Source organism: Balaenoptera musculus, chromosome 8 (genome assembly GCF_009873245.2).
Source record: "Balaenoptera musculus isolate JJ_BM4_2016_0621 chromosome 8, mBalMus1.pri.v3, whole genome shotgun sequence".
Classification (NCBI taxonomy): domain Eukaryota; kingdom Metazoa; phylum Chordata; class Mammalia; order Artiodactyla; family Balaenopteridae; genus Balaenoptera; species Balaenoptera musculus.
The window spans coordinates 32,897,332-32,923,735 of record NC_045792.1 but is presented as its reverse complement, the minus strand read 5'-3'; the positions used below and the strand labels follow the sequence as shown (position 1 = coordinate 32,923,735).

The 26,404-nt window shown below is 34.9% G+C and overlaps 1 protein-coding gene across 1 annotated transcript in view; it reads left to right on the top strand.

The window, feature by feature from the left end:
- The window catches only part of CNTN5 (contactin 5), a 1,373,994-nt gene that overhangs the window by 978,936 nt on the left and 368,654 nt on the right, over positions 1-26,404 (top strand). The window contains exon 8 of the mRNA XM_036862636.1: positions 1,048-1,251. Coding sequence (XP_036718531.1) covers positions 1,048-1,251 — 204 coding nt within the window. The remainder of the gene's footprint in view (positions 1-1,047; positions 1,252-26,404) is intronic.

Genomic DNA, 26,404 nt, shown 5'->3' with positions numbered 1-26,404 from the left:
TTTTCACTCTAATAACACAAAACTGTGGTGGCCCAAGACCTTACTCCTTGACTCATTTTTTTTCCTTTTCACATTTCATAATCAATCCATCAGCAATTCTGGTCAACTCCACTATAACATTTTTACTAGAACCAGTCACTTCTCATCGCTTCACCACTACTGTCACTGCCACTAACTACCATTCTAGTGCAAATCATTTATATATTTCATGGCTACTTTGAAAATAGCCACTTAGACTAGGGGACATTATTCTTCTGCTTCCCCTTCCCCTGGTCCCTGCTTTGTCCTCACGCTGTCTCGTCTCTAACCAGTAGTCAGAGAGAGTTTTTAAAGTATAAATTCATGCATCTTTCTCACCCCTGCCACTCTCTAGCTCTCTTACATGCTTTAATTTTCTTCACAGCACTTATTACCACTTGACAAATACTTGTTTGTGTATTCTTGTAGTTTCCACTATAATGGAAACTCTATGAGAGCACAGACTTTTTTTTTCCACTTAGAGCATTCCTGGCCCATCAAGACCCACAACTAGTATTTGTTGAACAAATGAATAAATGAATGTAGCTCAGGCATCTCTTAATTTAAGAAATTTTTGCTGATTAACATGATGGTTTAAGTGCCCTTCTCCATTGTCTTCTTTACAGTAGAGTATACATCTCCATTTCTTTATTCCACATTGTTTCATAGGTTTGGGTAAATCTTTGCCATTAGACCGATCTTTGAGAATGTGAAACTGTCTCTCTCATCTTTTTAATTTCAGTGCTATCATATTGCCAGGCATCTAAAACACATTCAACACACATTAGAACTGAATGAATGAGAGCATGGATGAATAGATAAAGGCTGAGCATCCTTAAGAAATATTTCAGATCTTCATGTAGTCATTAAGAGCAACAGTTCTTTGAATATAAAATACAAAATGATATAGAAATCTGGATCAAATATGGATGATCTTGCAACCTATCTAATACTTAGTAAAAGCTTTGTTGTTTGAGTTTGTTAGTAAAATAATCTGTCTTTCAACAATTGAATTTTGTGTATTTTCAGAGATCGTCTATAGCTGGGTATTTAACGAGTTCCCTTCCTTTGTGGCGGAAGACAGCCGGCGGTTCATTTCCCAGGAGACAGGCAACCTTTATATTTCTAAAGTCCAAACATCAGATGTTGGCAGCTATATTTGTCTGGTGAAAAACACAGTGACAAACGCTCGAGTACTTAGTCCTCCAACACCACTCACTCTCCGTAATGATGGTAAGTTCCATGGACTGGATTGAAATGGTCAGCCACCTCTAATGTGAAAAATTGAGTATAATCTGCAAAAATACTGAATCACTATGCTGTACATCTGAAACTAATATAATATTGTAAATCAACTGTACTTCAATACAAAAAGACCTAAAAAAAAGATGTATTAGTGTTCTTCTAAGCACTTAAACCTAGCACAAATAAAATAAAAAGGCATTTGGCATATTTAGAAACTCTACACTTTTAGTCTAAGATCATGCATATCTTAGAATAAAATTTTTGACATAGGAAAGTGATGGTCTATAGCTAAGAAATATTAACCTTAACACTACCCTAATGCCAAAAAGGGCGAGGGATTACAAAAAGATGAACTGTAATAAAGATTCCACAGTTCTTTTTTTTGCTCCTTAGGGCCTCTATATAGCATATGTGTATGAATTGCAAGTATTTTACAGGTTCATTTTTCATCACTTTTTAATTTTAGCTACCTTCAAATTGAATGTTCAGCTTTTAATACTTCATGGTATAGTTATAATTGTTATTATTACTTTTCCAATAATAGGAACAGTTGGAACTTTAACTTTTAAGTGCAATTCAGGCAGAAATGATGATTCTATAAGTATAGGTATTGCCATCTATCCAAAGTATCTTCAGATTTAAACACCCAATTTGTAGTTATAGACATTTACAGTTAAGCATTGCATTCAAGAAGTCAAGTGCTATATTACAGTTGTATATGATATATGGCTTGCTCTGTCATGCAATAAAAAAGCTATGAAGGTATTATTGAGAAGTGAGCTCGAGAATCCTGATGGATTGTGAAGCTTAAAAAACAATCTATTTCAACACTAGTCTTTTATATGCTTAGTTTTAGAATATATGCTGCAGTAATGTATAGCCAGAGTTTATATATATATGTATAATACATATATAAATATATATATATTATACATATATATATAAAACATTAGTAATAATCCTATAATCCTATCAGGTAGAGAGTACAAATGCAATATCTATTTCAGAGATGAGGAAGCCAATTTGAAAGAGATGAAGGGACCTCCAAAAGTCACACTGCTAGGTAATGGCATGGAGGAATAGATGGGAAACAAGGATGAAAAATGGGAAACCAATTTAGAGGCTACTGAAACTAACCAGCCAAGAGGTGAGGAGGTGAGGAAGGACAGAATGAAAGCAGTGGTAATAGCACTGAAGGGTAGAAAACATGCCTGGGATACTAAGAAGGTAGAATTATCAGAATGTGATGATTAAACATGAGGCTCTGGAGTAGGAGAAAGCTTTCACACAGTTCAACGAATGGGTGATGATTCTTTTCATGAAAAGAGATAAGACAGATGAAAGAATAGATTGAGAAATTGGTGAATGTGACAAATTCAGTTTTGGCTATGTTGAGATAAGATATCCATGGGAAATCTATGTGGAAATATGCAATAGGCTACTGATACATATTCCTAATACGCACAAGAGAGGACTGGGCTAGAGAAAGAGATTTAAGTGTTATCATTGTGTATTCCAACAATACAGTTAAAGCTATGATTGTGTGTATATTATGCGAACTTCAAGATTATATAAGAATGTCTATAGGGTGAAAAGAATAAAGGAAAATAGATATGCATTTAGAAAACTTACCTAGTTAATAGCTTAGAATTGAGGTGATTTTCTATAAGCCATTTTCATAAAGTTTCTGAGTATTTTCTCATTAATTCCACAAGAATTTGAAGCATCTTTGTTTGAAAATTGTTAACATTTTGCTGACTAGCCAATAACTAGTTCCATTTACACCATCCATTTATGTAATAATACCGTACATTCAGATAGTGCCTGAGGTTGAGTAGGCTATTCTGCCTTCTTTTCATGCACCAAACCTAAACGTTACATTGACCGTAACAAGGGAGAGGAGCACATGTAAAGTAAGAATCCAAAAATTGACACCACCTTCACCGGTGATTTAAAAGCTCAGGACCCATGTTCAACAGTCTCTTGCACTTCTTTGATTTCATGGCCCAGATGTATCACTTAACTTTGCCTTATACCTTCCATAGTCAAACATTTCAAGAATAATTAGAGTAATTTGTTTGCTGCTATTTTAACTCCTTTGCCCTTCTGATTCTATTGCTCTTCCTGGGCAAAACCCCACTCCTAATGAACTCACTACACCCTTAATTTGTGACTACCTTGGAATCTGAAAGCTGCTAGAGAGTTACACCTGCCAGGGATTCATGATCAACAACTTCAATATTGCCACTCAGTCCTAGTAAGTTTCTGTGGATGGTTAATTTGTAACTGTCCCAAAAGTTTTTGGAATCTTCTTTGTTTTTCTCAAACTGGACAGCTTCCCTCCTTCCCCACTGCTTTACAAAAACTATTTAAGTAACAAATTTATTTTCCTACTAATGGAATTTCAAATCTAACTATTGATACATCTTCATCCATACTGTTCTTCCCTTATTTAATTTCAGTAGAGATACTCTACTGTCCCTCCTAGTATTAAAACCAATCCCTCCATCCTTGACTGCTGATTTTCATTCCCACTGGCCTTTTCAGAACATCACACTGTTAGTCTTTGTTCCTTATGTAACCAAAACTGTGTCACTAAACTAATAAATATTTTTGGTCATGTTAATTGAATTTACTGAAGCAATTGAAACTGTTGACTTATTTTTATTTTACAAACATCTATATTTTCAAAAAATCATTATTTGTGCAGTACTATATGAAAGGCTCAATAAAGCAATGCACACAAGTAGAATAAAACTGTTATTTTAAAGTTAACATTTAAGTTAAAAAGAAACAGGTGGAAAACACCTGCTAAATTTCAATTACATCATCCAATGACAGTCTTATTTAAGATTCTGTGAGAGAAGTTAGAAAATTCATATTTCTTCTTTCTGTAAATTATCTGAGATTATTGTTTTCTTGGTGATTGTCTACTAATTTTTACTTTTTATCATAGTAATACACCCTTATCAAAGGAATGTAGTGGTTTATAAGTGCTGATAAGAAGGGGAAAGAAAAAGCAAACCCACACACCTCCCTTCCATCCAATCCCACTCCCTAAAGCTAACTTTTTAGTTTCTCCTATTTTTCTTCATGAGGTTCTCATATAATGCTAGGAAATATCTGTGCTTCTTATTTAATCAAGTTTAGACAATAACTCATATGATGTACATCTGCTTCTTCTATCCTCCCCTCTTTTATATTTAAATAATATTTTTCTGTTGTTTCCTTTTTAACCTTGACAATGTGCTTAAATCTCTACTATCCTTTTAACTCTTGAAAATAATTCTTGACTTTCTATTCTATAAAGTGATAGTTTTATTCCTACTTTTTCCTTTACCTTTCTTACACTACTTTTATGTCCTTTTGTCTTCCACTTTTACTCTGACATTCTCTCCTGCAAATGCAACCAAGTGTTCTAAACTTTCCCATAGACTAACTGTAAAAGCTTAAAATAAATAGATGTTAACAAGTTATTACTATATAATTATCATTCAACATCATATTGTTACAGATTTTTGAGCTATTTGTAGATATATGTGCTCTACTAGACGTGCTTTTCATAAGTGAAACTTTGAATATAACAAGAAAATAATATTGTGATACAGTTTGGATGTAATTTATCTTAAAATTTTGCTCTACAAATACAATTCATAGTTTCAATAATAGTGTTGAAATATGAACATGAGTCATCACAATGCAAATGATAAATAAAACCAATATTGTGGTTAAGAAAGCCCATGAAATGCATATGAAAGAGAAGTGAGCTTAGGACCAAGCCTTGAGTAGTCCAAATTGCTTTGGAAAGGTTAAAAATGAAAACCTTACAAAGGATAATGAGAAGGAGAAGTCAGAGAGATAATAGGAAAAACAATAGTGTAGTATCAAGCCAAGAAAAATGAGTATTTCAACAAGGAGAAGTGGGCATGCAGCTCAAGATGGTGGACTGGGTGCCTGTATTTGTCTCCTGTCTCCCTTCTGAGACCCTGTGAGAAGAAATTCATATCATCAATGAGTAGAGGAAGCATTTCATTAACAAATGAGACACTTTGATATATTTCTGGAAGAATAAGAGAGGATGTGAGTTTAAGGATTAAACAGGCAGAGTAACTAAAACCTAGAATAAAGTTTAAGGGATCTAAAGAAAGGGCTAAAAATCATGTGCCCAGCGGAAGCCTGAAAAAGCTCTGAAATCAAAGTTAGCTAAGGGTGGGCAAAAGAAATGGGGCCAAAGGGGGACTAAAGGTATATATGTTGAACCTCTGTTTCAGTGAAATATTGGAATCCATTCTCTTCCCTGCCCTTACATGCAAAAAGACCAAAGGGCTTGTCTCTTAGCAACATGAGTGAACTTTCCCTGGAAAGCTAAAGTTCTTAATGTGAATAGTGGCACAGAAGGCAAAACCTTCTCATTCTGGCACATGAGTGTCCACAGCCTGACAGCCAGCTCCTTGCCCTCACATCAAAGCAGACCTGACTGTCGACCCACCTCTCCCTGCCACCTGCACCCTCACCTCAGAAGGGAACCAATTCTACAGAATTGGGAAACACACAACAATGTCCAAGCCTCTCAGACTTAATGTTTATATGCAATGCTAAATTAACAGCTTCTATAAAAAATTACTGAGCTTACTGCATGGTTATAGAATTTATATCAAGATAATATGCAAAAAGCAGGAAAATTTAAATTATTCTAGAAAGGCATTGATTAGACTAGAATTGTTCTTAATTCAAAAAACTTTTATATTACTATTTGATCTCTCTTCAAAAAAAAAATTGAAGACCATGTTCATAGGAAGAACATATTCTTGAATGCTTTCCCAAGTAGGTGGCTTATATTAAACACTTAGTCTGAAAATAAAAATAGAATATGATTGTGGATGATTCCATTATTTGCATCACAGTCAGCTACAATTCCTGCTGGGTTTTACAAACCTCTCATTGCAGAGACAGGCATTATAATGGATATTTCTGCAAACTTGACAAACACCTCTGCAGGGGTTTGAATATAAACATTACATTTAATCTGCTGTGACCATAGAGTTAGCTATAAAAATCATTTCAGAATATTGTGTTTTTACACTTCTTTGAAAAAAAGTAGGCCTTTCTAAAAATAACAGACGTTATATACATAGGCAAATTATTTCCCTTCAAGGACAAATAAAATTTTATTTTATAAACTATTGGAAAATGTCTTGGCTTGGATCCTCTTAAAGCAAAGCTTGAAACGAAATTTGCTTGTAGGTAGTTTATTTGAAATTTATCACAGAGATCAGGAGTGTGGAATGGGGTGGTTTTGAGGAATGAACTAGTGAAAAGGGAGGTTGCATTATGGAGATGACCACTTCCACAGGCAGCTGGAACTTGGTCGCACAGGACCAGAGCCTTATGAAATTCACTCAGAATAACCTCCTTGGCAGACATATCAATGGGCTTCCATCCCTGAGGGTGACTCCACAGGCAGTTAACTCCCGTACATTTACAGGATACCCTCAAGTTGCAGCTGAGTGAAACTGGTTGCACCTACACAGACCTGGTTGCAGTGGTCGTTGCAGGAGTAAAAATTCTGGCCAAGATCATTCAAACACACAAAAGTTGTGCAAAATACAGAGCGGGGACCTTTAGAAGATTGGAAGTACATGAGTGACGTGATCAGATTTTCCTCTGCTGGCACTGTGAAAAACTATCTTCACACATTTACAAATGTATATTGCATACCTGCTATGTGTCAGATAATTCATTAAGTAGTGAGGATATAATGGAGGGCAAAACAAATGCAATAACTGTCCTTAGGTAGCTTACAATATAATACAAGGGAAGATATTACCCTAAAAACTGAGTGTAACCAAGCATCCTAGGATCTGTCTGCCTGTCCAGTGCCCCATGGAGCCAATCTCACAGGTCATTGCATTGTAAACAAAACAAACAAATCTAGCTCCAAAACTATTATAGGTAATACAGAATTTTACTAATGGTTTGGAGGGTAATGAACGTGGAGGCAGCATTCTGCAAAACAGCAAAATTTATTAAACACCGCCCTTTAACAACTTCTCTCTTTTGCCAAGTTTTTATTCCTACAACTGCTATATCTCTCCCTCGACACACCTCTGCCTCTCCCTCAACACTACTGTCTTGGTCTCCCTTCAAGATCTCACTATCTCGGTCTGTTGCCTGGCAAGTTCATACTTTCATTTCTGCTCTCATTAGAATTCTCAGCCCAATTCTGAAGACTTTATTTTATTTTATTTTATTTTTATTCAATCAACATTTATAATGAATTGGTACATGTGAGACATTGTTCTAAAAACTTTACAAGTATTAAAGTGAAAGGATGGAAAACATATAGAAACAAATATGAACTAAAAACAAAAAGAAGTTTAAATTGGTCTATGTATATCATACAAGATATTAAATGCATCTCTAGGGATAGAAAAGAACATTACATTCTGATAATAGGTTCACTTCTTCAAGATAGAGCAAAGCATTTTCCCACAATCCACTGTGTACAGCACCAGGCTCCTCACTCCTCTTATGGTCCAGATGGAATCTTCTCCTGTAAGATCTCACTCCTTCCTAAGGCAGCATTTTTTCAGACCCTTCTCTAGGGCTATAGTTGCTCCAAAGTGATACAGAGAGGATAATAAAAAAAGAAAAGAAAGAAAAATAAAAGCAGTCCTTGGGTCCTTTTGCCATCCCTGGAGTTGGATAGTGCAGGAGCGAGAAAAAGAATTGAGGAAGTAACTTGGATAATGAATGGGAATAGATTCAGAATGCATGCAGAAAGATTGGCCTTTGTTAGAGAATTCATCAGTTGTCACAGTGGGGAGAAAAGTAAAAAGACTATAGATGCAGATAACCTAATATTTGGTGGTGGGAAGTCTGATGGCATTTTTTTAAAATGAACTACAGACAAAGTCATCAGCTAAGAATGTATATGTAGACAACAGGTTTATTTTTAAACCAAGAATTGTGTCGAGGGAATTATGCACAGAATCACATACTTACATAATTTATGAATCAACCCCATTAATTCACTACTGAATAAGACAGGTCCTAAGAGCAATGGAAAAATATAAAAAAATGGTATACCCTTGAAGATTGTGGTGGGTTGAATAATGACCCCAAGTTGTCCATATCTTAATTCCTGGACACTTTGAATGTTACCTTATACAGTAAAGGGATTTTTGCAGATGCGATTAAGGATCTTAATACAGGGACACAGAAAACTAATACAAACATCAAAGAGAAATCTGAAGCAATTCGTTTTTCTTACTTATCTTTTGGAATATTCATGGCTATTCTAGCAGTGTTGGAACTGGCTTGTTTCTGCTTGCAGGAGTTGGTTGTACATCTATTCATGTCTTGGTAGCTTGAGATCAACCATGATGGGAGTATCTACAATGTGAAAAGTAGCAAAGGCTACATATCAGAGTTCTCACTGTCCTCCAACACCAGAGAACTGGCTGTTAAACAGCATTCTGCTGGTAATTCAGCACCTAAGATCACAGTCACTGAATCAGAAATAACAACGTTTGATGGAATAAACATCAATTAAAATGTATCCCTGCTCCACTCCAATCCTCTCTGTTTGCTTTGCTCCAGATAAAGTACAGACAGAATGGATCTTGTGCTACTCTCTCTATTTCTGGTACCTGAATTGGTTTTGCCAAGCAAACAGTGAGATGCAGCAAAGTCATTCTTATTTCCTGATCAGTTTATCACAGGAAATATGGCAATTGGAATGGTCTTGAGTATTCTTAGATTTCCCTTTTCTCCTCTAAATTGTGTAGTGGGTATTAAATGTTCTACCCTAAACCCAGGAGACTTTTTCTTCTTTTAATCTTTGTTCAGAATTTTCAATTTATGGACAGTTCCAAAGGAACTGGGAAAGCTTATGAAATAAAATTCCTACTAGAGTATATTTATCTATGTGAAAGAAGCTGAATAGCATTAAGGTTTTATGTCAAGTTCTGCAGGAATATAAGAAACTTACTTGGCTTTTATTAATATTTTATTTATTTTGCTATGTGTCTCTCTGGAAATCTTAACATCTTGATATGCTACAAATTAAATAAAAACTTCAAAAAATCATTGGAAGATTTCTGAATAAAATGAATAATTTGCTCAGATGTCCTTCACAATCAGTCATTTCACACAATTCAATTTCTCCTCAAACAGACTTATAAAAACAATTTGAACTTCTATCTATGGAAATAAGAATTTTTATCAAGAAAAACAATGTGCATCATTTTATTAACTCCCTTAATATGTCTTGTAAACTTTGAAGAATTAGTTAATAAGTGCTTACAAATAATAAGATAAATTTCTTAAATATGAATCTAATTTAGACTTTTTCTGGTTTCCCACATGAAAACTTGTTATTGCCATTCAGGAAATAAAATCCCAAAGGACGTAAAATTTTGATAACTGACATTGTAATGGTGAATATATCATTCTTAACATAAGAAAAGAACCGTGAACTTTGCATTATTTTTTAAGAGTGGAAAATATATGTTCAGTAATTTTAATCTGACTTCCTTTCCTATTGTCAGACTAGTCTACACACACTGTCTCCACTGCTATACTTCCTCTCTTCATCTCATGGTCTGCAATCTGGCATTTAGCCTCACCACACCACTCAAGGAGTTTTCTCAAAATTCATCAAGTATCTGTTCATCAAACACACCAGCTTTTTCTCAGTCTTCATCATTCTTGACCTCTTATGAAAATCTGTTTAAACCTGAAAATATTTTCTTTTTTTGATTTACCTGGGTGAAGACTCTCCTGAGTAGATTCCTCTGTACCTTTCACTGTCTCTCCTCAATCTACTATACTACAAAGCTACATTAATCAAGACAGTATGGTACTGGCACAAAAACAGAAATATAGGTCAATGGAACAGGGTAGAAAGCCCAGAGGTAAACCCACGCACATGTGGTCAACTTATCTTTGACAAAGGAAGCAAGAGTGGTGCTGGGAAAACTGGACAGCTACATCTAAAAGAATGAAATTAGAACACTTCCTGATACCATACACAAAAAAACTCAAAATGGGTTAAAGACCTATATGTAAGGCCAAACACTATAACACTCTTAGAGGAAAACATAGGCAGAACACGCTATGACATACATCACAGCAAGATCCTTTTTGACCCACCTCCTAGAGAAACGGAAATAAAAACAAAAATAAACAAATGGGACCTAATGAAACTTAAAAGCTTTTGCACAACAAAGGAAACCATAAACAAGATGAAAAGACAACCCTCAGAATGGGAGAAAATATTTGCAAATGAAGCAACTGACAAAGGATTAATCTCCAAAATATACAAGCAGCTTATGCAGCGCAATATCAAAAAAACAAACAACCCAATCCAAAAATGGGCAGAAGATCTAAATAGACATTTCTCCAAAGAAGATATACAAATTGCCAACAAACACATGAAAAGGTGCTCAACATCACTACTCATTAGAGAAATGCAAATCAAAACTACAATGAGGTATCACCTCATACCAGTCAGAATGGCCATCATCAAAAAATCTACAAACAATAAATGCTGGAGAGGGTGTGGAGAAAAGGAACCCTCTTGCACTGCTGGTGGGAATGTAAATTGATACAACCACTATGGAGAACAGTATGGAGGTTCCTTAAAGAACTAAAAATAGAACTACCATATGACCCAGCAATCCCACTACTGGGCATATATCCTGAGAAAACCATAATTCAAAAAGACACATGTACTCCAACGTTCATTGCAGCACTATTTACAATAGCCAGGACATGGAAGCAACCTAAATATCCATCAACAGATGAATGGATAAAGAAGATGTTGCACATTTATACAATCGATATTACTCAGCCATAAAAAGAAACAAAACTGAGTTGTTTGTAGTGAGGTGGATGGACCTAGAGTTGGTCATACAGAGTGGAATAAGTCAGAAAGAGAAAAACAAATACCATATGCTAACACACATATATATGGAATCTAAAAAAAAAAAAAAATAAATGGTTCTGATGAACCTAGGGACAGGACAGGAATAAAGACACAGACATAGAAAATGGACTTGAGGACATGGGGAGGGGGAAAGGTAAGCTGGGACAAAGTGAGGGAGTAACACTGACATATATACACTACCAAATGTAAAATAGATAGCTAGTGGGAAGCAGCCACATAGCACAGGGAGATCAGCTCGGTGCTTTGCGACCACCTAGAGGGGTGGGATAAGGAGGGTGGGAGGGAGACGCAAGAGGAAGGGGATATGGGGATATACGTATACGTATAGCTGATTCACTTTGTTATACAGCAGAAACTAACACAACATTGTAAAGCAATTATACTCCAATAAAGATGTTAAAGGAAAAAAAAAAAAAACAAAAAAACTACCCCCTATTTCAATCATTCCATTTAGCTATTGGTCTGGATGTGTCCATTCACCTATTTGTCTGGTTTGTTTACACTTGGCATGTTTCCCTAAAGGACTTAAGAAAGCTTATCCTTCCAAATGTAGGTGTTCCTCCAGGATTCTACTCCTGTGCCCCATCTATACTTCTAAATATTTGTCTTTAGTGGGTGCTTCTATTTCTGTTTCCAATTTAGAATTTCCCACAAATTAACTTCTTCAGCAGATATCTGTTGTTAGTGAGAGCACTTTTCTTCTAAACATCTAATACAAATATTTCTGGATCAATTAGAATCCTCCTAATCTCATGACTACATACATATTCCATAGGTTTGGCAAGCCCTGTGAATTCTACATCTGCAATTTCATTCTCATCTATCCCCTTCTTTATACTTCTAATTACAACACTCTTTGCCTCTTGCCTGGATCCGTGGCTTTCAAATGACTTTTCCTACAATTCACAGAAGGTGAATAGTGTTCCTATCCAAAATTCATTTTAAGAGCTTTTCTACATTCTAGGCTATAGAGCACAAGAGAGGCTTTAGGTGCAGTGCCAGTGAACTGTATGGAACACCATCTCCTTTACCATCAATCAAGGAAGCTATCAGAAAGCAAGTTCATGAGAGTGGCATCATTACAGAGATTTAAACCAGAATATATTTTTATTAATTTTTTTTTAAGTAAATCAGTCACAAAGTTGGGTTTGATTTACCACCTACTTTATCCCTGGACAAGAGACTTAACCTGGCTGTGCTTCAGTTTATTCATCTGAACAGGGGATAGCCTGGATACTTTTCTCATAGGGTTATTGTGAGGATTAAATGCATTAGTAAATGCAAAGCGATTAGAACAATGCCTGATACATAATAAGCTTTAGTAAAAATTAGCTATTCACACAGTATTTATGACACAAGGGCCACTGCATTTCACTAGTGTGTGGGTAGTTGCAGTAAGGAACTACTTTCCTAGACTGTTTCGATTACTATATTGTTTGTGGTTGCTGCTGTTGTTTACTGTGTAAATTCAAACTCAATTCTAGAACTGAGGTTTTAATAGAGGTTGGGGTGAGAGGTAGTAGCACTGGGAGAAGTTTTATATTCCATCACTTGTCTTCAATCATATCTCCAATCAAAAACTCTTCCAGAATTTTCTGACTCAATTCCTTTTCTTTTTGTTCTCTTTTTTGAGATACCCTTTTAATTCCTAGCTCTGACTGCATATGTTTGAATGACTTGCCTAAAATCACACAACTTTTTAGTTACAATAAACAGGAATACAATCTACCTTATAATAAGTATGGTTTGGATTTTATTCTAAAAGAATTTTCTTATGTTTGTCCATATTGAAATCCATCTGCCACTTTCATAATACCCACCCACAACTTTATGATATCATCATGCAAATGATATTTGCCAGCTTGATATTTCAATACCCAGTAGAGCTCAGTGCCATCTAAAACTTTGGAGATTTTATTATTCCCATATTAATTTACAAAATAATCAGCAAATCCCAGCTCCAACTCAACCCCAGAGGACTATTCCATTTTGCCAACATGTTGCTTCCCATACCTAAGGTATTTCACCAGCCATGACAAAATATATTCCTTCATATTATTTCTATTCACTGTCTGTTTAATTTTAAATAATATTTATTAATAAAATTATCAAAAGCTTTTGGAAATCTATAAAATTACATCTAATAGGCCAGCATTTAATAATGTGATTCTCAAACACTTGAATGAGAATAATCTAGGGTTCTTGTAAAAAATGGATATATTGAGCCATACTCAAGATCTATCCAATCAGAATTTCTGGAGTGGTCCTAAAAACCAGCATTTTTAATGTTATACTAAATGTTGTAAGGTGCGGACTGTGCAGTGTCTTTAAGAATGAAGGCTGCATCCTTGGGAGGTCTCAGGAGAACCTGGGTCTTCAAATGTACCACCTGGACTCCATTAGTTGGGTCGTTCTATTCCTGCTATTCCTTCAGAGACAGGATTAGATGAAAGATGTAATTTAAGATCTACATGCAAGTTGTCCTCAGCCTATAAATCCTAGGAATCTGCATTTTCATGACATATCCCAGATATTTCATATATTAAGAACAATTGAGACCTGCTACACTAATCATTACTTGCTAAGTATACATTTTGTAATGTTACATACCTCTTCATATATTTTAAGCTCTTCTTTGTACCAGACAGGATTTCCAAACAAAAGGTGGATGAAACACTACACAGAATTATGTTAAGAAGAATCTTGGTAAAAATTCAGGCTCCTGGGTCTTTCCCTTAGATACTCTGATTTAGTAGGCCTGCAGTGGAGATTGGAGATATTTATTTTTGACTGTGTCACTAGGAAATTTTATGTCCAGGCAGGTGAGGGAACATCTGGTATTTTCTTTTATTTCCATAAGAAACTGTGACTTTATAGTGATTGTCAGTCACGGTATTTTTGCAGTTGGTCGATGTTTCTGGAATAATTTGAAATGTATTTCATTCATAGTTTTAGATCACCTTTAAGGTAATTATTGAAATTTAGATTAATATGCTGTTTTTGTAGGAGTGTCCTCATAATTGAGCTGTCATAGGTGACATAGGTATTTTCACCTTATTTAGACAATCTTCCTATTATTAATAAGATGCCTATTTTCCTACAGTTACCATTTCTCCTTATCTTACCATGCACTGCTATTCTTAATATGATCTACCTGATTTTTCTCTGAGCATCAAATAAGGTATTTAAAAATAACCTTGTCTCTCTATGAATCATTTTAAATGATTTCCTTCCATTTTTTTTCTCCTGAACTAATTCTCACATTTTGTCTCAGTTAATTTGTCTAAAACTGAGTAACTCTATGGTGGATATTTTAAGGTTCCCCTTATCCTTCAAGGTTATTGAATTTATATCTTTCTTTATTGAATTATATTCTTATTTTGTGATGACTTTTATCATCCATTGTTAAAAATCACATCCAGGATATTGTGGGCTCTAAAACTACTGCTTCTGGAAAGTCATTTGTAATATTTAGAAGTGTTTCTTCCACAGTTCACTCCAATGAGATATTTTGCAAATTTATCATAAAATAACAAGACTTTTTTTTTTAACAAATGTACTGAAACTCATATATTCAAATGTGTGTTATGTTCTTCAGAGTAGACATACTGGGAGGCAATTTACTTACACCAATATAATCTTGCCATTATTTAAAATATTTTAAAACTGAATGATTCATCTTACTATTTTATAAGCCTTGTATCGCAGTGCTGTAGAAGGGAGATAGCAGTTGCATAAGTGGAAGGCTTGAAAATGATTAACATTCTTTCTATGCAACAGGCGCCGTGATGAAAGCATTTCATACATCCTCTCATTTAATCTTCACAGCAATACAGCATTTGAGTTTATCTTTCTTTTACAGTTAAACAATCTGTCATACAGACAGGAAGCAAGTCCTCTTAACCTATGTGTCTATGACTCTAAAGAGTAACCTGCTAAATATTATACTTCATTGCTCAGTTACCAACTGGTTAAGGGACTCTCCCAAGGCCATAGTGTTTTTTCCACTGTATCATTATGCTTCCCTTATGATATCAATGCCAAATTGGGGTCTTGGATTACTTTATCAATATTACCTAAAATAAAATTTAAAGGGTATGGTTAGAGATGATCCTCTGTATGAACAGCCCACCTATCCTAGAAGCAATCTTTGCTTCTTTCCAATTTCATCCCTTTAGATGATGTGAGGATTTTTTTCTCAATTTATCAAGAAAGAGAGAATCCATCAAATTTATGAAATTAGATAGCAAGAAAGGAGTAACCCGTTTAAGTAAAATTGGGGTTATGCTCATCTTTGGGAATGACAGAATTCATCTATAGAGAATGTAAGGTTGCCTGCTATATTGTATGTTAATTATCTATCAAAATATCTGCCAAGAGAATACATAGCCTAATTTTCTTAATAATTAGTTGGTTCTACTTAATATTATAACACACTTTTTTCTTTAAAGGTAGGGTTTTTTTTTTTTAAATATCAGAATGTTAAAAATTTAACTATAAAGGAAAAGAAAATGAAGACTGCACCAAATCCAGGATCCCAAAGAATATTTGTGTTACTCACTGGTTTAATAAATAAATTAAAGCCAACATAGAGAAATATTTTGCTGTCACCCTGACAATTTGATGATCAAATACATGTAGTACAAACCTTACAGATGACCAACTTGAAAATGATTCATATGTATAAATAGCTGCCCCACCATAAGTTGGTCACTGCCACAGGCCCTTCTGATTTTTGCCTTTGTTTAAGCAAAAGACATGCCCTCAAGAAGTTTTTAGAGAATTTGAAATTCAGAAGTGAGTGAAAGCAGAAAACAAGTTAAAAAAAAAAAAAAAAAAGCAGTGGGAACAATTTTGAGACTCCAACCTCAGAAATGGATTCTCAGACAGAGCTGGCCAAATGCAGCAGACCCACTGTCTACAATGTCTTCCTCCCCTGTGGCATAAAACGTATACCACGCAAGATAAATTCCACTAATTAAACAGTCATTTAAGTGAATAAGCATCATGCTTTAAAAAATAAGATGCCACAGAGAAAATCAGAGATCAGTATTTTTTACTTTAGTATATATCAGTTAAATCGTATCATTTTGCTTTTGAACATCTACCTGTGATAATTTCCCAGGAAGAAAGGAATAAGGATTATTTGGGAAAAGAGTTGGATAGGATGTGAAGGATAATAGGAAGGAATTTGGCATCACTTAAAAAAATGGGGTCAGACAGAGAGCTATTCTGGCAGATTTAATTATTTTGTAATCCCAATTCTGCCTCATTTTTAACTATGCCACCTACCCTTTCTAAACCTTAGTTTCTTTATTCATACAACAGCCTTGAGATTGTTGTAAAGATTAAAATAATCATGCACCTAAAGTCTCTGGCACAGTTCACAGTATTTTTGGTGCTGAGGATTCAAGAATAACACACCCTCTGATCCTCAAAGAACTCTTGGTCTAATAAGGAAGATAGACAACGCAATGGTTCTGATATCACAATGTGCAAAAAGTAAAATCAAGAGGCATCATATGTCAAAGTCACCAAGAGGACAGGCACTAACGCCACAGGGCCATCCAGAGCATTTTCAGTGTGGAGTTGACATTCGAGTGCAGTGTTGAAAGAGAATAGGAGTTTGTCAATTGCCTCAATTCTGGGCTGGCATTATGGACAGAGGGAAAAGCATACCCAAAGGAACAAGAGAAGAAAGGTAAATAAAAAGAAGTAGAATATAAAAACAGTACATCTTTCAATTTTTTGTCTGAGGCTGGCTCTGAAACTATGAAAAAGCATGTGTAGGGAGGAGAAGTAATTTATCTTTTTGTGTTATGTCAGTCATGATCTAAATTTATTTAGATCACATTTTATGAACTAGGTAATATTTTGTGAGTTAGATAGCAACCAAATCATTACTTACAATTTTCTATGGAAAAATATCTTTGCCTCCAAAGTGCTGATTTATGGTAAAACACATGGAATAAAATTCATTAATTACTTAGCATTATGGAGAACAGCATAGACTCTGCAGCCAGATGTCATGAATTCAAATCCTGGATGTAGCATTTAATAGCCACGACTTTGGACAAGTTTTCAACCTTTCTAATTCAGTCTTCTCAGAAGTAAAAAGAAGGTAATTATTAGACCAGTTCAAGGGGTTGTAAGGATCAGAGTTGCTACATCTAAAGGACTTAGAAAGGTACCTCGTATGTAATAAATCCCATATGTGGATTAGGTATTATTTTCATTGCTATATTATCATTATACTTTCAACAGTGATTAGTGCATGACCTGAATGCCATACTAAGCCTCTCATTGCAGTTTTAGGTTTTAATTTATCTCTACAACTTTGGAAATCTTCTAAAAATGTGACAAAAAATCTTTCACAAATTCAATTATTGGCAATATGAAAAAATAATACAACTAGAAGTAAAAAAGAAACAAGACCTTACAAATCATAATTGCATCTATTATTAAATTGCTTACTTCCCCAAACCTTGACTTACTAAACCTATTTAAGCCTGTGGAACAAGCAGATTTGTCGAGCTGGGATAAAGTGATATGTAATTTTTCAAAAAAAACAGATTTCCAAAGACTTTTCAGTGTTAGAAATGCAACATTTGTGTAGCCAGAGTGTTTGCAGTGAACACATAGCTATAGGTACAGTCCTACTTCTGGTTCTCTTCTAAAAGCATTCACTCACACCCAAACAGAACTAGGACAATTTGCAAAAGAGGGTCCCATTTGTATTATGAATCCCCTTCTGACTCACTCCCTTCTTTTTCAAAGGGAGGAAAAGTGTATCTTTTACAGTCTATTGAATACCAGTTTCTGTTGCTTTTAAATGTGAACAGTTATATTCAATAATTATAGTTACTTTGTGGTCAAAATATATTTGTCCTCTATTTTGGCTTAATACTGGCTAATATGTTCAACAAAAAAGGATAATAAGGAAATGTATTAATATTTTTCTACTGTTGTATGTTGTCTAGTCAAATAGGTTATTTTGTGAAAAGAAAGGGATGAAAACTCAAATACATTGTGATTTATTCATCACCATTAACAGTTCATCATTAAGACAGGATCTCTTTTCATCAGTGTTAAAGACCTAAGATAAATATCTTTAGTGAACAATGAATAAACAGTGCTACAATATATTAATGGATTAGTCCATTTTAAAATATTATATCTTTTTTGTCACATACACATGTATACATCTATATAGAATGAAAAACTGATAAATTAAATTTTTCTTCCCAAATGACATTGAAATCTGAAACTACCTATGAGGATTTGGAGGAAATTCTGGAAGCTTTATGGTATTTTTCCAGTCCTGATAAATGATAAATTCTAAAAAGAATTTGAAGATTAGCTGTCATTCTATGCCCGCATACATAGTTCATGCTCAAAAACTAGCCCCTATCACTTGACTTGTGGTAGACTAGGACTATTCATGTTCATGAACCTCCCATGATCCAAACCTGTATGACCCAAAACTAAGTGTAGGGCATGGCTCTAACCACCAGTAAATTATCTATCTCATTATAGAGAAATAACACATGCAAACACAAAACTTTAAATAAAACATGACGAAGTAGAGATGGGAAGTGTAAATAGTATATTTATATAATCTTGAATGCTTTAAGAATTTATAGGATGGATACATCATTGTGGTCTACTGTGGGAATAGAAGATATTCTTGAGGAAAAGCAATTCAATCCAGCCTTGTTAATGGAGAGTCTTTGAGTGGACATATGGGTTGATAACTTCAATATAACAGATGAATTAATGTCCCATTTCAGAAACAGTTTAACAAAAGCAGTGGATTTATAATGGTCAAGAGGTAACTAAGATTGAAAAGTTAGCTTTGGAGCAGATTTTTAGGGCTTTACATGCCAAAATGTAAAGGAGTTTGAATTTTACCAATAAGGTAATGGGGGATTTTTTAAAGAAAGGAAAATATGATGATAATGGTGTTTTACAAAGATCAAGCTGGAGTCATTGTACGGAATAGATTAGATAGAAAAGACTGCAGAATCAGGGGCCAAGAATACCAGTGATCAAGATCAAGGTAGTGAAGCTTTGAATTAAAATTATGATTATGTCTGTGGAAAAAAACAGGAAGAGATACTAGAAAGAATATTACAAAATTCCTTCCTTTGCTCCTGAAACACTCTCACACTTCAAATGAGAAGTGAAGAAACTGTTTATTAGAACCAATCCAAGATAGTAGATCAAAATTTTCATAGGAAAATGAAACTTAGTATTCAATAGGAGAAACTTATGGACCATGAAATCCAGGCTGACCCAAAGAGTGAAATGTAGCCAGATAGAACTTAAGCAATTTATGTTCAAGCACTGCAGGTACAAAGAAGAATAAATTTCATTTCCTCATTGCTAGAAACCACAATGCAAAGAGGGATAAAGAGAAGTAAACATCTTTAAAATACAATGAGATATGCACTAAAATAATGGTTTGAACTGTGTACTGTGAAAACAAAGAGTAGAGTGAAATTAATTCTTCTAAAGATGGAGAGTTGAAACTTGAGTATAATTTTGAAAGCTGAATGATAGTTTATTAAGTAGAGGAAAAGGTTAAAAGAATTAGATAGAGGAGCAGAAGCATGTGGTTGTAAAATGGCATGGTTAGTTTGGGAAGTGGAGAAAAGCACTGTGTGACTACAGTGTGAGATTTGTGAGGAGAGGAGTCACTCATCAGGGAGAGAAGGTCCAGACTGCGAAGGGCTTTGAATGCAGTGCTATTTTAAAAACATTATTGTGTAAACAGAGTCCTTAAGCAGGGAACTGGCATTAAAAAATCTTTGTTGTTATTTTTGTTGGTCTTTGTTATTTATTTGCTTGTTTTCTTTCAGGGCAGTAACTCTAGTAGTAGTAGAAAAGATAGACTAACAGATTCAAATGTTGATCGGGGTCTTGAATAGCTTTTTGGAGAAAGGAAAGTATTGACAGTATGCCCCAGCTCTATTCTTCCACTGACTAATGAAAGTCAAATGAATGCAGTAGGGGAAAAATGCAGGTTTCTTTTTGACAAATAGAGTGAGGAGTTAAAACAGCTGTACCGAAATATGTTTGCTTATAATTACCTGGCATTTCAAAGGACAAGTTACAAAGACATCAGAAAGAAAGGCAGACTAAAGGAGAATTAGGGGTAGGACTGGGTTAGATAGTAAAGTTTATTCAGATTTAATGATGATGGTTTTGACCAATAAGATAATTGGAATAGCTGTACACAAATAACTTTAATACAAGGTAGAACATAATTAGTATCATAAGAAATAAAATGCTATGGTAATCCAGAAGTACGGGACAAAATTTCTTGCTGGAGGAATTACAGAAGTTTTCTACACTAAAATAAAGTTTTCTGCACTCCCCGTCTCCCTTCCCTCTCTCCCATCCCCTCCTCCACTGCTTCTTCTTCTTCTTCTTCTTCTTTTGATGAGATAGAATTTGAAGTGAACTTTATTGATAAATTAAAATTTAGATAAGGACCAACAACATGTGTGAAAGTTCAACATCAGTTAAGGATGAATTATGTTTTGAAAATACATAGCATTTCTGTCATATAAAATATTGGATGCATGAAGGGGAAGAGTGAGAGTAAATTTGAAAAGATAACTTAGGACTAGAACATTGAAGTCTATGAGTGGAAAACTACAAAATATTGACAATAAATAAAGAGAAAGGATCCACAGCATGCTTTTCAGGAGTTGCAGTCAACTCTAATGCAATAATCTCTCATCCTTTTAGTTCAGTCTTCCTCATTTACAGAAGATCTTGTATTCTGTCTTGGTGTCATCTGTATTCACATCAATGATCCTTTCAGCGTCCTGACCTGTCAGTGTCTTGACCTCCTTGCTTCCCACGAACTTGTACTCCTTCCCACCTTAGCCACTCATTACAAAGGTAATAGCCAGAATTTTTCCATTACCAATCATTCTGCCTTCATCAAAATTTCAATTTTAACTAAACAGCTCTTTGCCCACAGCCTCCTTTCTGTCCAAATAATTCTGTTTATCACTTTCCACACAAATAATTTTTCAACCCCTCAGGCTCCCCAGTCCTTTGATTAATCCACTATTTCACTGTCTGCCACACCTTCGTGGCCTCAGGTGCCTTCCCTCTCTAGCTTAGATTACAGAGTCACCCATTATAAACATTTTCCCTGTACGCTCTTAAATCTGTTTCTCCCCAATCTATCTATCATATTTTACTCACTTGGCAGTAAGTAAGTAACACACGCTTCACAAAGTCAAAGAAAACTTGAGAAAAAAAACAACCACGAGTTTTAAATAATGGACTTATTATAAAGCTATATATATAGTTGTTATGTAGATATATTTACAGAGAAGTTTCTGCATTTTATTTGTGAATACAAATTTATAAAAATAACCAAAATAATTTTTTTAAAGAAGGACAACTTTTCAACATACTTCTGATTCAAAGTGAATATTCAACCTTTAGTTATCAAATTTTTTAAGTTTGCTCTTTCTATCCTATTATTTTAATGCTAGGGAGCTTATATGTTTGTTCATATATATATGGTTGTTTCTTTAGACTTTACTTTCATAAGTTCTTTTTCCACGTTATTGATGCACAGGGAATGAGCCCTCAGATGGTGATGGTGAGAGATGGGTATATTTCCTTAAATCACTGTGGCATATGCAGCAGAAGAAAATATGTCTTAAAATTCGGTAATCAGAGGAAAGCGATTACAATAGGAGGCAACACCTTGATCGATATATTCTTGATGGTTGGGTGGGGAAAAAAATCTATTCCTGATTTTTTTCACTGATTCTGTTCTCTGATTTTCAGAATATACATAATTGTGATGAAAAACATCTTCTAATAATAAACCTCTCTGATTCTTCTTAATGTCCCCAGATAAATAATGCCATAATTGTGCATGTATTTGAAGACAGCATAAGTCATTTATTTCCTTTTGCCAAGAGATCCTTCAATCTCTTTATTTCCCTAACAATGACTCACCTCGAGAAACTATGATTCAGGGTAATATAAAATTTTTGAAGTGAGAAAGCAATATGTTGTCTATTTATCTAAGCTTGTGAAATTGTTACTTAGGGGCTCATCAGGGAATTGAAAAGAAGGCTTCTGGACACGTGTTTAAGTGATTAAAATTTCCACAGATTATAATTTTTAACTTATTTGAGTACAGTAAGTAAAAAGGGATCTGTTAATGTGTAACATATATTCCCTAACATACCACTACTAGATTTCTAAACCCACAATACCAGGTAGGATTCTCATTATACGTGAGAAAATGGACCCACAGAGGCTCTGTCATTGCCTCCGTGTTTCAGTAGAGTCAGGGATGGAGTTGGGATTTTCATCATTTATCTACAATCACAGGTTGATATTTAATATTTCCTGAAAGGATGAGTACAGTATTGTGACACAATATCTGTAGGCATAATGTGAGCTACTTAGTCATTTCCTTTCTCCCCTCTCTCATCACATATATTTCTGATGAAATAAAGGGAAATCCCCAAGACATTTCATTAAGTCATTTCAATGCATGTAAATGTGCAAACCATATAATGTTAAAACTATATATTAGTTCATAAGGCCTTCTTTTTGATACTTATCCTAGGTACACCTTCATTACACTTATTGTGTTCAATTTACCAATATGTAATCACTGATAACAATGAGTATGGATAATAATAACTCCAGGTGCTATCTCTAAATAAAATCAGATGTCTATCAATTGTTGCAACTATTTTTCCAAACAAGTGCCCGTGCAAATTTATCAAGACTCTGCTGAGTCATTCTAATAGACAAATGATAAAATACAACATTCCTTGATATTATTTATCATCTAGCTCCTACTTATGTTTGAAATTTCTCTCTCAATCTTACTCCTTCTCACTTCTTACTCTCTTACTCCTTCGTACTCAATCCAATAAAATTAAATTTCTGATAAAATTCCAGACAGAATCTCACTTCCATGTCTTTGCTAATAGTCCCTTCCACTTAAAAGTCACTAAACCTCCACAGTCACATTTTCAACTCCAATCCCACTGTCACAATCCACTTAAAGCAGTTCCCCATTTTTCTCAATAATTTCTCCTTCCTCTCAACTTCCATAGTACTTTATCTTGTGCTTTTATAATTTCATTTATCCTCTTTTACTAGGAGATATGTAGATATATAGACATAGATGTAGAATATTTGTATCCTCTATTAGAATTTACATTCATGATTAAAAGGTACAATGTTTTAAAATAGGATATATTGTATATATTGATTTGTCTCAGCCCCTGTCCCTCCACCACTCCATCTTGCCTTTGCCTAATCTAGAGTATGATAGACTCAGAATCAAGATAAGTTATGAGATAGAACCTGACAAAGGGTCACCACTGGTTATGCTGAGCTCAGTGAGGTATCAGCCAGGACTCTTTTTGGCTGTAACTGAGAAACCCAACTTGAAATAACTTAAACAAAATAAGGAATTCATTTTATTTAACTGCGAGACGAGCAAGAAGCTAAATCCCAAGTAGAACTGACATGCTACTGGTACTCTTTTTTCATCTCTCCTCTATCTGCATTGGCTTAATCCTATCTAAATTGGCTTAATTCTCTTCAATGACAGATTACCTCCTTCCACTTGTGGAAGCTCCCGTGGTTCTCAGACATGCAGGCTCTTTTTTGCCATGAAGGAGAAAGTGAGACTTGGGCTCCTGGTCCTTGGCTTAAAAATGCCAACCTCAGCCGCCCGTCCATGAATCAAAGATTGTGTCCAGGACAAAGAGGTAACCTAACTGGACAAGCTTGGGTCAGATGCCCATAACAAGATAATAACTACAGCAGAACTTATAGGAAGATAGTGGCTCCCATTTAACTTTCATGGTTAGAGAAGATGGAAGAAGCACTTCCCAAAAAAAAAACACTGAAAAAATAGCTGCTATTCTTGGAAGACAAGAAACAGTTGTTGAGTGAAATTGGCAAAGACAATGAAGACAAAAATGTAAATACTCATTATTTGAACATAAGAAGATTACCAGCCAAATCTTTTTAGCTCATTAGCTAAGTCAAATTTTTAAGACTTACTGAGCGTGAATTCTTGACCCTAGACATGATATTACTGTGAGTGTCAGATGGAAATGTCATTTGAAATATTTATTTAACAAGTGCTATCTCCTGGACACTGACCAGTCAGAACTGATGTCTAGACAACCAGGGAAAAAAACAGCTCTAGTGTGAGTGCCAGTACAAGTTAAATATAATTTGCATTACTGTTAGGGCAAGCCATCAATGAATACAATATGATTGTAGACCCTCTGTATGCCATTTTTTTAGCCATTTTAGTCTGTTACACTCCAATCCCCACATCACAAGTAACATGATAAAAATCAGAATCAAGGTAGGTCCAACTTTGAATTTCTTTTTTTTTTTTTTTTTAATTTTATTTATTTATTTATTTATGGCTGTGTTGGGTCTTCGTTTCTGTGCGAGGGCTATCTCTAGTTGCGGCAAGCGGGGGCCACTCTTCATCGCGGTGCGCGGGCCTCTCACTATAGTGGCCTCTCTTGTTGCGGAGCGCAGGCTCCAGATGTGCAGGCTCAGTAGTTGTGGCTCACGGGCCCAGTTGCTCCGCGGCATATGGGATCCTCCTGGACCAGGGCTCGAACCCGTGTCCCCTGCATTAGCAGGCAGATTCTCAACCACTACGCCACCAGGGAAGCCCTGAATTTCTTTAATGTACATAAAATCATCAAGAGAAATATCTTTGTGTATATACAAAGATTATGTATCACTAGGCTTGGGATTGAAACCTATAGCCTGAAATTTTAGTAAATTTTCCAGATTATTCTGAAGTCATTGGCTCTTTGTTCTGCCAATGCACTTGGAGAAACACTGCTCTAAATCGCATTCCACTTAGGGAAAAGCACCCTAGCACTTTGTAAGTAATTGGAATAAATAAGAAAATCAACAACCAAGAAGACATGGAAGAGTAATGTGCTCTCAGCTGGAAGGCTTCTCTTTATTAGGAATTAGAGTAATTTGAGGTCATCTTCTACTGGCATGTAATTCCAAAGTAGGGCAGCCAACTAAGACAGAAGAAACAGGGTGGGGAAGGAGATGAAGACACAGTATAATGTCTCTTGAGCATATTTAGCTTAATACTGGAGCGATCAAAAAATAAAAGAGCTACCTTAATTGAAGAGATAAGCCTAATATTTTGATCTTTAACTATGTGACTTATAAGACTATTTCCCTTTCCTTTCACTATCAAATAATACCGGAGAAAAAGAAATTACAAGCTAAGCTGCATATGACTTGAGATATTAAAAATTATAGCTGAAATAAACCAAATATCCATGGCAGACAGTTAATGATTGATATAGTACATGTGATATGCCGGTACTCTTATATTCTGTGATTGAAATTCCTCAATAGAGTGATGTCAAGAAATTAGCTGTAAACTTAAGGTGAGAAAACTCCTATTTTGCCCTATTTCCACCAACAGCTTTCAATAGGACTTTGAACCAGTTACTTGACCTCTTTGACTCAGCCCTTTCATCTTTGAAAGAAAGAGGTAAATTATATAAACTAAAGTGAACTTTATTTTTTTTTTGTACATACCACATTTTATTTCATTTTATTTTATCTTATCACAGATCCAAATGATAGGTTTTATTTATTTATTTATTTTTGCTAATAAATAGAAATTTATTTTTCATAGTTGTGGGAGATGGAAGTCCAGGATCAAGGTACCAGCATGTCTGGGGAGGGCCCTCTTCTGCATTGCAGACATGGCAGAAGGGGCAAAGGGACTCTGTTGGGACACTTTTTTTTTTTTTTAACTTATCTATTTTATACATATTAGTGTATAAATGTCAATGCCAATTTCCCAATTCATCCCACCACCACCACCCCCATCTCCAGTTTCCCCTCTTGGTGTCCATACGTTCGTTCTCTACATCTGTGTCTCTATTTCTGCCTTGAAAATCTATTCATCTGTACCATTTTTCTAGATTCCAATGTATGCGTTAATATACGATATTTGTTTTTCTCTTTCTGACATACTTCACTCTGTATGACAGTCTCTAGACCCATCCACATCTCTACAAATGACCCAATTTCATTCCTTTTTATGGCTAAGTAATATTCCATTGTATATATGTACCACATCTTCTTTATCCATTCATCTGTTGATGG